This window comes from Euprymna scolopes, chromosome 22 (assembly GCF_053919585.1).
Source record: "Euprymna scolopes isolate OS-2025 chromosome 22, ASM5391958v1, whole genome shotgun sequence".
NCBI lineage: Eukaryota > Metazoa > Mollusca > Cephalopoda > Sepiida > Sepiolidae > Euprymna > Euprymna scolopes.
The window spans coordinates 62,711,014-62,726,195 of record NC_136503.1 but is presented as its reverse complement, the minus strand read 5'-3'; the positions used below and the strand labels follow the sequence as shown (position 1 = coordinate 62,726,195).

General features: G+C 34.2%; 1 protein-coding gene across 1 annotated transcript; it reads right to left on the bottom strand.

The window, feature by feature from the left end:
- Positions 1–628: 628 nt before the first annotated feature.
- On the bottom strand, positions 629–15,056 carry LOC145243451 (small ribosomal subunit protein mS25-like). The gene is made up of 4 exons (XM_080106340.1): positions 14,728–15,056; positions 6,522–6,628; positions 2,986–3,073; positions 629–897 (listed from the first exon to the last, which is right to left on the bottom strand). Exons 1-4 carry the CDS (start codon positions 14,862–14,864, stop codon positions 693–695), a joined length of 537 nt encoding a protein of 178 aa, XP_079962466.1. The 5' UTR covers positions 14,865–15,056; the 3' UTR covers positions 629–692.
- Between the last annotated feature and the right edge of the window lie 126 nt (positions 15,057–15,182).

Below are 15,182 nucleotides of genomic sequence, written 5' to 3'. Positions count from 1 at the left end.
ATGTAGTTAAGTACATTTTATTGCCAATTAAATTCTTCATTATTTATTATATAGATATTGAACTTAAACATCCTATTGGCTCTCTAAAAAAAAACAACAAAAAAACCTTTCACTGTTCATATAAGATTAATTTCAGCAGCTAACACATTGAACTATTAATGTATGTACTCATGATGAAACAAAAATAACATATTCCAAAAATCACATAAATTGATAAAGTAGTTTTAGTTTTATAAAGAAAATCATTTTTAAGCAATTAATAGGAATTCATATGCATTACAATATAAATCTCGCAAATTTGAATTATTATTGAGTTATCTCCTGTTGTTTTTTTTGTTTTAGTGTTTTCAAAATGGTGGCCAAGACAGTCACTCTTTGGTTTCATATATAATTTGATTTTCTTATTTAAAAATAAATCTAACGGATCAATTTACATAATTTTTGGAATATGATATTTTCGTTTCATCATACAGATTTTTCCTTATTTTTGTTTTTTAATACGAGGAATTCTAGGCAAGCACCAAAGATTTCTAGACACTAATAGCAAATCTGCATGGCATGAAATTGGAATGATTGCTTATTACCTATATGTTGACGACGAACAAACGAAAAGACGATTCAAACGCAGTTAAAAAGGAAATCATACTAATATTTAATTTACACAGATCATATAATTTAACATCTTGTGGACATCAGAAATTTTCTTGTTCTTCTTTTTCCTTCTGCTTCTCTAACTGCCAACTGTTTTTCCCCATAAGTTGGGGATCATTTATTGAAAAGGCCGAGCAAGGGACTTGTCCAGGAATTTCACAGATACACCACCGAGAACAGCCATAGCCAAAATTTGCTGGATGAACCAGCCGCTCGCGTGCTTTCGCTTCTTCTGCAAGCGTTTCCCTGGAGAAGAAAAAAAAAAAAAAAAAAAAAAAAGCATTAATTTTAATGTTTGATTGTTGATTGCTTATGGTTTTTTTTTGTTTTTAACTAACAAGTGTGAAATGTAAAAAGTTAACATAAGATTCATAGTTTTAGAAATCAACTAGTGTACACTGCTCATCAAAACTGATGAACAAAAATTATGCTTTGCCTGTGTTCGGACTAATATTCATTTAAAATCTTAGAATTATGCCAGGAAGTTAATTTTTTTCACATAGAAATTAGGTACTTGTTTGTTACTAGAGCGAAACTCAAAATACTGAATTTTAAGTACAACCAATGGCATGTCGCAGTAATGAACATATCCAAAAATCAAGAAAAACAATAAGGTAGAAAATTAATTATTAACATCTGTTTGGTTCTGATGCTGAAAACTCGGGAATAAACTCGGAACCTTTAGTCGAGCTTGGTTAAGTAATTCCTTTCATTAACAACTGCAACAATGTTTGATTGTAATAGCAGCAGTGCAGCAGCAATCCTTGTTTCATTTCTTTTCAACAACATGAGAGATAAAAAAAAAACACACACATCAAAAACGCATATGAATAACATGGCGTCCTAAACAAAACCTGACCCTCAAACAAAAAATCTTAAATTTATTTAACCCTTTCGGATTCTCAACAGTGCCTATTTTATATAAACACCCTCACCTCGTTATCACACGGTTCTAGGTTCGTGCACGCATGCAGTCGCTGTTACCTTGCAGTGGACGCATGCTAAATGTTTATAATATGAAATCTTAAAATTATGTCAATAATTTAAGTTTCAAAGATAAACTATTATCGTCATTACTGAAAAAGTTAATTTGAAAATTTAGAAAACCAAATAATGTTTTTTTATTTCTTTTCTATTAAACTAGCATGGGTACCCGGCATTTCCTGGGTGTGGAGAGGTGGTATAGTAAGGCTATTAAGCAACCAATCCCCTTAAAAAAAAAAAAAAGATGAAAATAGCAGCGAATGCCCATGCAAGCGCAAAAAAAGAAAGAAAAAGCCGCAGTAGCCAGGCTCGCCCACACAACTTATGATGTCACGGGCCTTCGAAATAACATATTTTATACATACGTTGAGATTGCAATGCGTGAATGACTTTGCAAAAATGTTGCCGCAAAAACTGACCTCTCCTTGCAAAAAGAAACAACCCAGTTGACAGCAAAAGAATTAATGTTTTTGCCCAATTTTTTTATATTTGTCGTCCGAGAGATCGATCTATCTAACAATACCAATTTTGTCAGTGTCCATTGCGTGTGTCGAAAGTTTTTAGCTGACACACAGCCAACTTTCCTTTATATAATAGACTAGCGAGGGGATCTGGCATTGCCTGGATGTGCAGAGGTTTTATTGTTAGGGTATTGAGCAACCCAGCCCCCCCCCCCCAAAAAAAAACGTAGCAGCAAAAAATTAGCTGCAGTAGCCAGGAACATGAAAGGGAAAGTAAATGCTTTAGTTGTCTCACCCATGTGACTTGTGACATCATGGGCCTTCGAAATAACATGTTTTATACGTACGTCAAGATTGTGATGCGCGAATGACTGCAAAAATATCAACGCAAAAACTGACCCTTCCTGGGGGAAAAACTGACCATTCCTGGGAGTTGACAGTCAAAGAATTAATGTTTTTGGCCGATTTTTCGATATTTGTTATCTGAAAGATGGATTGTTCTAATGATACCAATTTTGTCAGTGTTCTTTGCATGTGTCGAAAGTTTGTGGGACACACACTGACATACAGACACATACAAACACACATTTTGGCTTTTACATAATAGATGATGAAAATCATTTTTTTTCTTCTTACGTTTACATTTCTCTATTTATATGAGGAGCCGAACTTTAGGTTAATATCAACAAAAAGTAAAGAGAAAAAAAAAACACTGTCTTCTTCTTCTAAGGTGTTTTTATAACAAAAGTTTCAGACACCAAAAGAAAGAAAAAAAATTATTTTAATCATTAAAAAAAAAAAAAAACAATTATAAAACAATTTTCTAAAAAAAATTTTCTAAAAAAAAATTTTCTTAAAAAAAAAAAAAAAAAAAAAAAAATGAACTTACTCAGATTTACAGAATATTTTTTTGACGTGATCATATATTTCAGTTTGACTTTTGTTGTAGACATCAACAAGAGCTTTCCGACCATCATCTAAAAAAATAAAACAAAGAAAAAAAGTTCAGCAAATTTGACTATTAATTGTGGTACTGATGATTTATGATTTTAAAACTATTAAAATAAAATATATACTAATTAAATAGAGTAATATAAATTAATACAAACTTAAAAATATATTGGCTTTCAAGTGTTTCTATCAGTGACCAATTGAAGTTATTTACAAGTCTATCTGTAATTAAATAGGATTTTATATTCGTAATAAAATACAATGACATGAGAGAGAGAGAGAGAGAGAGAGAGAGAGAGAGAGAGAGAGAGAGAGAGAAGTATAGATAGTTTAAGTTATGAAATAGAATTTCTTACAGGATTATCTTATTCTTTGATAGTTTTTATTGTCAATAAACAAAAATCTAATTAACCATAATAATAATAATGCAATTTTAACCTCATGCAGAACTAGGTTAATACTTATTTCAAAAAGGGCAAAATTAATTTTCTGAATGGAACAGTTTTGCACCACTTTTATGTCCCCTTACAGAGACTGAAATCAATATATAATGGTACTAAATTTTATATCTAGAATCCTTTTTCCAATTTTGATCAAAATTCATTACAAGTTTTTGATTCTAGAAAATGTTTAAAATTTAAGACTTAAGCTTGGGGGGGGGGGCTTAAGAGGACTTATTTAGGAACTGAAATTTAGAGAATCTTGCTTGATGACTATGAACAAAATTCAATGTGAATGTGAAATATTTGCAAATTTGGTGCTTGTGCAGTTTAGCAAAGAAATTAAAAAACAAAGATAAAGAAAAATCTCTATGATGTGCCCATTATGGAATGAAGTTCTCATAAAAGAAAAATCGCTTAATTTGATCAAGTAGTTCTTGTTTTTATTGTTACAGAGGAAAATCAAATTTTAGTGGGACCTATTGTGACGCAGCCTGCCAATTTCAGCTATGAAGAGGGTGGAGGGCGCCAGGGGAGATAACTCCATCCAATTCTTGAAGTTTGTCAAAATGCACATGAAGTTCTAATAGTTTTATTAGTAAATTCGGAAGCGAGTTTTTGAAAGAAAAAAAAAAAAAGAAAAAAAGGAATACCTAAATTATTAAAAACTATAAAAATAATCTCGTCAAATTTTGGCAAAATTCAAGAATTAGATAGAGTTATCTCCCCTGACCCCCCCCTCTTCGTAGGTGAAATTGCTAAGACGACTGCATTGCGATGGGTCTTACTAAACTTTGATTTTCCTAAAAAAAAAAAAAAAAAAAAAAATATATATATATATATATATATTACTTCATCAAATTAAGTGATTTTTTTTTCTTTTGAGAACTTCATTCCATAATGGGCATGTACATCAGAGAAATTTTTCTTTGTTTTTGCTGAATTGTATCCATATTATTCTACCTAAAAAGCCTTTAAACACTCGAAAGAAATTGAAATTTGGGGAATATTATTCGATGTTTAATAAATATGATTAGATTTCACTAAAATCAGATTTTCTTAATTTACACAAAGGCTTTTATACTCGTTGAATAAAACTAAGTTTAAATTAAACTACGAGGGATGTTTCAAAAGTAATGCTTCCTATTCTTTTATTTCATCTGAATGCATCAGAAAAGACCGTAAATTGCATTGCTATGATGACTGAACTCATGCATTCATGACCAGAGATTTTAATCTCTGTTGCAGATATTGACAGTGTGAGACTAAGAAAGCAACCCCTGTCATACATATACATCAGAAGCAGAGATACGTGATTGAATTAACCATACAGAAAAATTGAACCAATGAACATTCAATAATGCCTGTTGCATGTTTACAAAGCTGATGCGATTAATGTCAGCATAGTTAGAAGATGGGTTTGTCGAGTTTTTTACTTTTTTTTAGTGACAGAGACGTGAGTGATAAAGTGCATTCCAGACTTTTCCGACTGCAGCATGAAAAGAGGCTGGGAAAAGTGCACGGAGAATGGTGGTGACTATGTAGAAAAATAAATTCTGGAGCACAAAAGATCACTGATTTCAATGGTACCCTTCCTGTATTTGTAGCTCTTCAATGTTTCAGTTTTGTAGTTAAAAAATAGAAGACTTTACTTTTGGATAAAGGCATAGCCAGGAAGGACCAAGGGATGGGGTGGGGGAAACTTTTGTAGCAAAAATTTTACAAAATATGTTTTGTTCGTTTCGTTTTAGTAAATTTTTGTTTGGTTTCATTCATTAGGCAACCTAAAAATTGTAATTGCTGCTCATTGAATGTTCTTTAGAATGCTAAATTTTAATATTTTGATTGATTTATAAAATTTTTTTAATAATTACTTTGTTAAATTACTCAACCTGATTAATAAATCCAATTTTTGGGTTGCCCTAATTATAACTTGTCATGTTTTTGGATTTCTGTTAAGCGTTGGTACCGTTTGCCACATTTTTTATTGTAATTAAATACTTATAGATGCACGAAGCAAAATGAAAAATGAACAAAATGAAATGATGTAAAAAGTTTTGTTTTTATACAAAAAAAATTTAAATTAGTAAATATTTTGAACAAAACAGAAAGAAATGAAATGAATCAAACCCTGCAAAATTCCCCTATAGGTTGGTAAACTTTGAGATGTTATTGTGAAATGACAAGCAAAATCGATTTGCAAGCAGTAAATAACATTAACAGGCAAATTATTTATGACAAGGTAAATGCCTTACTATCTCTGGCTGCGCTAGTGTCGCTTTAAATTAGAGAAAAAAATTTTTTTGATTGACTTCACCAAGGGGTGGGTATAAAAACATGGAAAGCATGACTGGCTACGCCCTTACTTTTGGAATGACTCTTGTAAACTTGTGGATATTTCCTAAGTGACATTATAAGATTGGATAGGGTCCAAAAAAGAGTTTTCAATCCAATAGGTCCCACTTTGTCAACTAAGCTCCAACCCCTGTCCCATCACCTCAATGTTGCATCTCTGTGCCTGTTTTACAAATATTTTAATGGAATGTGCTCTGATGAACTCATTGCACTTGTGCCCTCTCAGTGTACATATCCTCGGCAAACACGCTTAGCAACAAAATCTCACCCCTTCACTGTTGAGATCACTAAATGCCAGAAAGCTTTCTACTCCAATAGTTTCTTCTCTCGAACAGCTAGACTTTGGAATTCCCGTCCTGCTACCTGCTTCCCTGAGTGTACTGGTATGCTGAAGTTTAAGCATAACATAAACCAACATCTTGTGGATATTTCCTAAGCGATATGCGTTGTTAGAGATGAACATGAGTTTAAAAAAAAAAAAAAAAAAGTATGCGAGAGAGGAGAAAGGGGTGCAGTTTTTTTAAGTTTTATCGCTAAAGACATTTTACATTATTATTTTCATTCCTTTGGGATAAAATCGGTTAATTTGAATTAGATGAAATACAGCAATTATATTCATGTTCAGCCGAGTAATCTTGTTGTATGTGTAAAAAGTTATAAAACTGCATACGACACTAACCCATAAAAAACTGGATGAATGGCGTTGGCGTCATGTTTTTAAATGTCAGGATCTGTACATTTGGATTTTGATATTGTATTTGTGGAACGTGCCAAAACTGAAAAAAACTAAAGAAAAGAAATAAATTAAAAATATATATATATATATATATATATATATATATATACATACACATAAATTTCTAAAATTCAAAATGGCATAATGGAAACATATAAGGTATTTACAGTTTCTCTTTCAATTTTCGGATTTTAATCATGTCAAAACACACTTTATTTCCTTTTGACAAATTGATTGTTGCTATTTCTTCTGATGAGTTAAGGGCAAAATAGATTCACTAGTTGATATAATAATTAAGTGATTGATTTTGCACTATGGAGCAGATACTGTTAAGAATTGTAAGTGTTAACTGAATTAAAGGAATAAATTATAAGAGGGTCAACACCATGAACTTTGGAATATAGACTTTTGTCCTTCATTCAGTATATATACATATTATAAAATGAAATACCTATGTCATACATTTAAAAGCCAAATTATGCAAAGGTTTTGTAAAATAAACAAACATTTATTTGTTTAAAAACGAATAATTTTGACTTGATATGTCTTCTTCAAAATATTCTTTTTTCCTTTCTGTGCCATGATATTAAAATGAAAAGGATTTAGCTGTAGAAAAACTTAACTATTTCATACAACATGTGCCTACATGATCTCTCCAGGACATAAAAAAATAATATCACTGTTGAAGAAAAACATGACAAGTAGACTTTTATACCAAACCCCATTGAATTGACTTTGATATGTCAAGAACTATTGCTCTTGAGAGGAAACCCTCATAGATAGATTCACTAATCCTATGTGAAATCAGTCAGTACATCAGCTGTAGATCTTGCAGGATGTAAACCATATTGGTTATCACTAAGTAGGTTGGTTTTGACAAAGTGTGTGACAATTTCTCTATTTAACGCAGATTCAAACAATTTACTCATGACACACAGAAGGCTAATTGGTCTGTATTGTGATACAGAAGACTGAGCTCCAGTATTTTTAAATACTGAACACACCAACAAGGTTTTCCAAATCGACTGAACAGCTTTGCAAGAATGAGTGCTAGTTCCGGTTGTAGCTTTTTGAGTACTATAACTGGAATATTGTCAGGACCAGTTGCTTTGTTGGCATCAAGGTTCTTGATGAGTGTTGTAATATCATAAACAGATATGTAGATGTTGCTCAGATTATTTTTGGTCTTGGGAGAAAATTCAGGAAGTAGGTTGTTCTGATCATATAGGGTTGCGTTTATTGCAAAGTTCTTGACAAAGAGTTATGTTGTCAGATGCTGAGGAAATGACCTCGGGCCCGTTCATGATGGTTGAGATACAAAACACGCATCTGTTCAGGACTTTGTTATTCGCCAAAACTCACGGGAACTAACTCTCTGTTCTTCTACTTTAGATTGATGGATAGCGTATATAACTCTTGTGTTTTCTATAATCCTTTTGCAGTGATTGTTGGCAGTTCTAAAGGCGACTTGAGTTTCGAAACATCTATCTTTAAAAGTTCTTTTTCTTTTTTTACTTGGGGGTTATCACTTATCAAGATCCGGAGGCAACTGGAGGATAAAGAGTTAATGAATGTAAGGTAGTAGTGTAACAATAGTTAATAGTGTCAATTGGGTAGAATTTGATTGAGAACTTGTTCACATTGGATTTGAAGACTACCATCTTGTATTCAACCAAGAAGCAGGATAGCAGAACAGTGTTCAACAGGCAGGCACTTCTGGGAAAGAAGCTTTGTTCATGGAATCTATGTTTAGATTCAAGCACAGATAGAGAGTGGAGGAAATCGTTTATAGCGGTTCTAGTTAGTTGAGTGTTTTTTTTCCTTGAAAAAGTTTGGCAAAGGGGAACCATAAATTGGAGTTCAGTCGAGCACTTGCCATGAAAATAACGATAGAGCAGTGACAGGCTCACAATATCTTTTCTGTGGGAAAGCGGTTGCAGGGAAAAGATAAGATAAACCTACTAAGTTCCGACGCCAGTTTTGAACTCTATTAAAGCTGTATACGGCGCGCTGAGCAGCTCCTGCCCACATATGGCAACAGAACTTCATTTTAAGGTGTACTTGGCTCTTATACAGATAGAGGATTGCATTGGCAGTGAAATACCCGCTGGGTATCTCATAGGATTAGTGAATCTCTCGACAAAGGCTTCTTTTCTAGGGCAATTGCTCTTGACATATCAAAGGCCTTCAATAAGTTATGGCATACTTCACAAGATTTCCAGCTACGGTATAACTGGAAATGTTTTTCAATCATTAAATCATTTCTCTCTGATAGGCTCATAAGAGTAGTGGTTGATGGGCAGAAATCAGAGACCCACAGTATTAATGCTGGAGTTCCTCAGGGGTCCATCTTGGGCCCAACTCTCTTCCTGATCTACATCAATGATCTCCCAAAACACATACTTAAATCATTCATTGACATCTATGTTGATGACACGACCATCTATGGCAACATATCTAAGGCCGTAAATAACAAAGTTCTCTCTGATTCTCTCTCCTCTTATCTAGAGCGTGTGGTACAGTGGGGGAAGAGGTGGCTGGTTACTTCTATCTTTACATCATCAACGCGCTAATCCCCATCTGGCATCAATTGAAATGGATGGCTCTCATTTAGAGGAAGCTCCTGACCTGAAATGGAACACGTACATCAAGTCAGTTGCCAAGGTCGCTGGAAAAATGGTAGGATCCTTCTACCACTCCAGAAGATATCTCACTGCTGATGCAATTCTCTCTCTCTATATAAAAGCCAAGTACGTCCAAGGATGGAGTACTGCTGCCACATCTGGGCAGGAGCTGTTAAAAACAGCTTATCCTGCCTTGACAGAGTACCAAATTGGCTTAGTGGGGGATACCCTTTTCTCTTCCCTGCAACCTCTCTCCCACAGGAGAGACATTGCGAGCCTGTCTTTGTTTTACCGTTACTTCCATGGGAAGTGCTCGTCTGAGCTCCAATCTCTGGTCACCCCTCGCCAATCTTTCACGATAAACACCCATCTAGCTGAAACTACTGTCAAAAATTTTCCCCACTCTTTATCTGTGCCAAAACCAAAACGTAGATTCCATGAACAAAGCTTCTTTCTTATAAATGCACACCTGTGGAACTCTCTTCCATTTGCCTGTTTCCCATCTGACTACAACCTGGATGTCTTCAAGTCCAACATAAACAAATTCCTGATGAACCACCCTCTTAAGTAAGACACTTTATCAAATCTCCAATATTAACGATTACTACGATACTATCCCATTGATTACTGTACACGCAAATACCCTTATCCCCGAGTGGCTTCCGGACCTTGATAAATAGTGACTACCTTGTAAAAAAAAAAAAAAAAGTGATTCAACCATTTTTTTGACAATCTTGGCAACAGATTTGATGTATGTGTTCCATTTGAAGTAGTGGTCTCTGTGTGCAATGGCGGCAACACATTCGGAGGTGTACCATGGCCCGCTGTTCAATTTCTGGGGAATTTTTTGGATGTTATGTAGTTGTCTATGCTGAGGGTTAACCAATCAATTAAGTCGGATGCTATAGCGGACACATTCTTTTTAAATATAGAGCTTAGGGTTGTTTCGATATGACGGTTTGGAAACCATTCCAGTGAGCCATTGAGTATCTGTATACTGTCCGATGGAGAGGGGATGCCACAAGGGAAGATATGCTTAATGTAGGTGCATATTCCATATTGATCCTAGGGTCAGGTTTGGATGTAAAGTTAGAATAACCTTTGAGGGAGAAATCGTCTAAGGAAACAGTTAAATTAATGCCAGTTTAACACAAGAACACTAGATCGGGTTTGGTCTCCCATAATCATATATATTTAAAAAATTGTGCAAAAATAAACATTTATTTGAAAAAGTTATTTAAAAGATATTGTCAGAAATTTGACAATTACATCAAGCCTCCCATTTTATTGTTTTTGGGCTAATTAGAGTGGGCGATTATATTTTCTGCCAAGTGTTGCACTTTCGCGGGCTTTTGATATTTGGTGTGTTTGCTTTTCAGCTAAGAACTTGACATGGACGGATGCAGGGAATCCGTTCAAATTGCCACAAGCAGCCAAACTCTAAAGGACATTGCAACTCAACCCCTGCAGGAGGTACGGAGCCTCCGACTTTCATCTCTTTGAGACAGTTTATCTTATGCCTAAATAATTAGACTCATTACCAAGAGTCTGTTATAGACTCAATTCATTTATTTCATCCCTAAATATAGATACATCTTCATTAAGTCCGTTAAGAGACTTTTATTGGTATAATTACCGAATTAACATGAACATTAACCATAGACGTGCATTATGCTGACAGTGTGAATATTGGATCCTTTTCATCACAAGACATCCTGTCGACCCCCTTCTACGGCTGCGAACACTTATCTTCGAAGACAGAATGAACTTGCTTCCAGTTCCTGTTAAAGAAATAAAGACTAACACCTTACGAAGTTGATACCAGCTCTTTTCAGAGGCAAAAAATTGGCATTCCTTTTTTGCAACGTTCTGATCGCCATCTAGCATCAAATGAAATGAATGGCTCTCATCTGGGGGAGGCTTTATGTTTTGACAAGCTTCTGGGCTTGACCTTTACTCCTGATCTGAAATGGAACAAATACACCAAATACGTTGCCAAGATCGCTGGAAAAATGGTGGGATCCTTCTATCGATTCAGTAGATATCTCGCTGCTGATGCAATTCTCTACCTATACAAGAGCCAGGTACATTCAAGGATGGAGTATTGTTGCCACATCTGGGAAGGAGATGATAGAAAGGACTTATCCTGCCTTGATAGAGTTCAAAATATACTTCGTAGCCTAGTAGAGGATACGGTTTTCTCTTCCCTGCAACCTCTTTCTCACAGAAGAGATGTTGCGAGTCTGTCTCTGCTTTATCATGGCAAGTGCTTGTCTGAGCTCCAATCTATGTTCCCCCCCTTGCCAAACTCTCCCGAGAAACATCCGTCTAGTTGAAAATACTATCAATAATTTCCGTCACTCTTTATCTGTGCCTAAACCTAAATGTAGATTCCATGAACAAAGTTTCTTTCTTAGAACTGCATGTCTGTAGAACTGTCTTCTGTTTGCCTGCTTTCCAGCTGACTACAATATGGTTGTCTTCAAGTCCAACGTAAACAAGTTCTTGATGAGCCATTCCACTTAAGTTAACAAATTTACCGAATTTCCATTACTAACGATTACTATATTGTCCTACTGTATAGTCTTTAACCCTTATCCTCAAATGGTCTCTGGGCCTTGATAAGTGGTGATGCCTATGTAAAAAAAAGAAAAGAAAGAAAAAAATTCAATAAAATTTGTATTGAATTTTAAAGGTAGGCTTTTGTTGGTAATTGTCTCGGTTTTGCCACTGTTCAAGGAGCAAAAAAAAACGGTAAGATAAAATATCTCCAGTATTTATTACAAAGGTAAATAAACGGATATTTATTATATTTATTATTATTTATTATATAAGTCCACCTCTATACTTTTTCTTTTAAATGACGACTTTTAAAAGGTTGGGTTTGTATTACTGTACACATAGATTCGAAAAAGTTGTCAAAAAACAAATATATAACAAATAAATGTTATCAAAGGCAAGATAAGTTACTTTTCTACCAAACTGGATATATTTTTTGTGTTTTTATTCAATGTAACATATTTATTCAGCTCGAAAAACATACAGTGTTTACCGATGTATTCGAAAATTCAAGATGGCGTCTCACACCCTCTTTAACACCGTAAGTATGGAAAAAGGTGTTATAAATAAAAAACTATACAAAATACTATTAAAAACCCGCCGAATATATGTCAACCTATGTCACGGTAACATATATTGAGCGAGTTTTTAACAGTATTTTATCCGATTTTTTATTTATAACATCTTTTCCCACACTTACCGTGTTAAAGAGAGAATAAGACGCCATCTTGAATGTTCCAATACATCGATAAACACTGTATGGTTTTCGAGCTGAATAAACATGTTACATTGAATAAAAACACGAAAAATATATCCAGTTTGGTAGAAAAGTAACTTATCTTGCCTTTGATAATATTTATTTGTTATATATTTGTTTTTTGACAACTTTTTCGAATCTATGTGTACAGTAATACAAACCCAAAAGTTGTATTATACATTGTATTCTTTGGCGGCCATCTTTGTAACGCGAGTAGATTTGTTTATGGCGCGCGCACGTGCGCAAAAACGATGGCCGCCAAAGAATACAATGCATAATACAACTTTTTATACCTCGCTAACTACTTATTTCTGCAAAATTTCAATGCGATTTCCTGTTTCAGCATAGTAGAAAACTTATACAAGTCGTCATTTAAAAAAAAATTGTGGAGGTGGACCTAATCTAAAAAAAAAAAATACCATATTTAAAATCCATACTGAAAACAAACAAGCAATAAATCAAAACTGTTACAAACTGGGACGAGAATTAGACTATCACTGTTAATTAGCGCCTCGTCCTAAACTCCTGCTGATTAGAATCAGTTAATATGCCGGATTGCCGAAAAGTGAAATCAACCAATTTAAAACTTTTAAATTAAATTAATCTCGATAACTGCTTAAAAGTAAAAAATAAAACAAAATCTTGGTACAAACCCATCCAATGTTACCGTGACATTTATTGGGTGGGTTTGTGCCAGGATTATATTTTATTTTCTCTTTTTGATCGATTATCGAGACTACAAAGATGTAAGAGTCACATCGCGGTTATTTTTTATTGTTCTCACGTAACAGTCGACACATTTTTCGAACCGAATAAACGTTTTAAAATAAGTTAAAACACAAAAACAACTTATGCAGCTAGGTGGAAGAATAACTTATCTTGCCTTTGGTACTATTTAGTATTTAGTTTTGTTTTTTGACCAATTTGTCGTACATCTGCAATGCACCCCCCCCACACACAAAATCTCTTTATACGGAAAACTAAACATACTTCGTTGGCACGAGGTCAGACACAATGTCAGGGTGTTGTTTTTGAGACACCAACATACTAGGATAAGCACACTGTGGCCCGCAAAAATGCATGAGCCGCCGTGGAGTTTGTATTACTGTACACATAGATTCGAAAAAGTTGTCAAAAAACAAATATATAACAAATAAATGTTATCAAAGGCAAGATAAGTTACTTTTCTACCAAACTGGATATATTTTTTGTGTTTTTATTCAATGTAACATATTTATTCAGCTCGAAAAACATGCAGTGTTTACCGATGTATTGGAAAATTCAAAATGGCAGCCGACTCTCTCTCGGAGAGGGTACGTTTGGGAAAAGGTATTATAAATAATAAACTAGACAAAATACTGTTAGAAAACAACCGAATACATGTCAACTTATGTCACGGTAACATATATTGAGCGAATTTCTAACAGTATTTTGTCTAGTTTATTATTTATAATACCTTTTCCCAAACGTACCCTCTCCGAGAGAGAGTCGGCTGCCATTTTGAATTTTCCAATACATCGGTAAACACTGCATGTTTTTCGAGCTGAATAAACATGTTACACTGAATAAAAACACAAAAAATATATCCAGTTAGGTAGAAAAGTAACTTATCTTGCCTTTGATAACATTTATTTGTTCTATATTTGTTTTTTGGCAACTTTTTCGAATCTATGTGTACAGTAATACAACTGGAATGGTGATTGGTGCTCCCTCCCTCGGGCTTAGCATAGCCCGATAACAACAAAGGTACTTGATCATCGCTTTAATAAAGCGACGCTTTATGGGTACATATTTATTCATAGGCAGACTTGAACGAGAATTACCCCCCCCCTCGCCCTATGATTTTTAACCGGTATTCTGCAGTTAGTAATTTTTTACGACCTTAACCCAGCGTAGTATAAACACCCCAAACCTCCTCATGTTAAGAACGGCTTTCGGAATAAACATTCCCGGTGCTAGTGCCCTTACTGATCCGCGCTATTTTTTAAATCGTATTTCCAAGTTTAATTAAAGTTTTAGTCCGTTCAGGTCCGCCTATTCATAAATTTATCAATTAAACTACTAAAAAGTAATCGTGTTAAAATGTTAAAGACATTGAGAGATACGAACATTTCATTCAATACTACTGTTATTACTACTAACGTTTTCAACACGTGCAAATGCAATCTGGATATCGGTAAAGTTAAAATAAAAACAACTTTTTACTTACTAGAGACCTTGGCTGGGATTATGTCCTAAGTTATAGTGAATGGTCATTATCTGAATATTTTTTTTAAAGGCAAAGGCCCCTTTTTCGAGATATTCGATTGTCCGGCGAACCGGGGCACGGCCCTTCATAAACGGCATGATTGCTGTGTTCTCAAATTAGCACCTTCACGATTTTGTAGGTTATTGAAATAATACTAATAATATTATTGTTAGTAAATTAGAAGGTGTTGCTCATCAACAACGGACCTCCATTTTTCGTTTTAAGACCATCAAACAGCAAAGCAACGCTTACCCTACCGTAAACCAATTTCTAAAACAGAAAGAAAAAGTAAGGATTTAACAACACATAAAGAAAATTACTTGTATAGGAAATATAATTATCTACTCAAAGTTATTGATATTAGATAGGCTGATATTGTCTCTAAGTACGTGTTTTATGTGTATTTTTTCTTTAAT

Bases quoted from the DNA above. Each gene is read 5' to 3' on its own strand.
- LOC145243451 (XM_080106340.1), bottom strand. From the start codon at position 14,864: ATGCCGTTTATGAAGGGCCGTGCCCCGGTTCGCCGGACAATCGAATAT. The intron at 6,629-14,727 runs GTAAGTAAAAAG...TCTTTTCTTTAG, and splicing joins AATCCCAGCCAAGGTCTCTA to TTTTTTTCAGTTTTGGCACG. The intron at 3,074-6,521 runs GTTAGTGTCGTA...TTATTTTTTTAG, and splicing joins ATTCATCCAGTTTTTTATGG to ATGATGGTCGGAAAGCTCTT.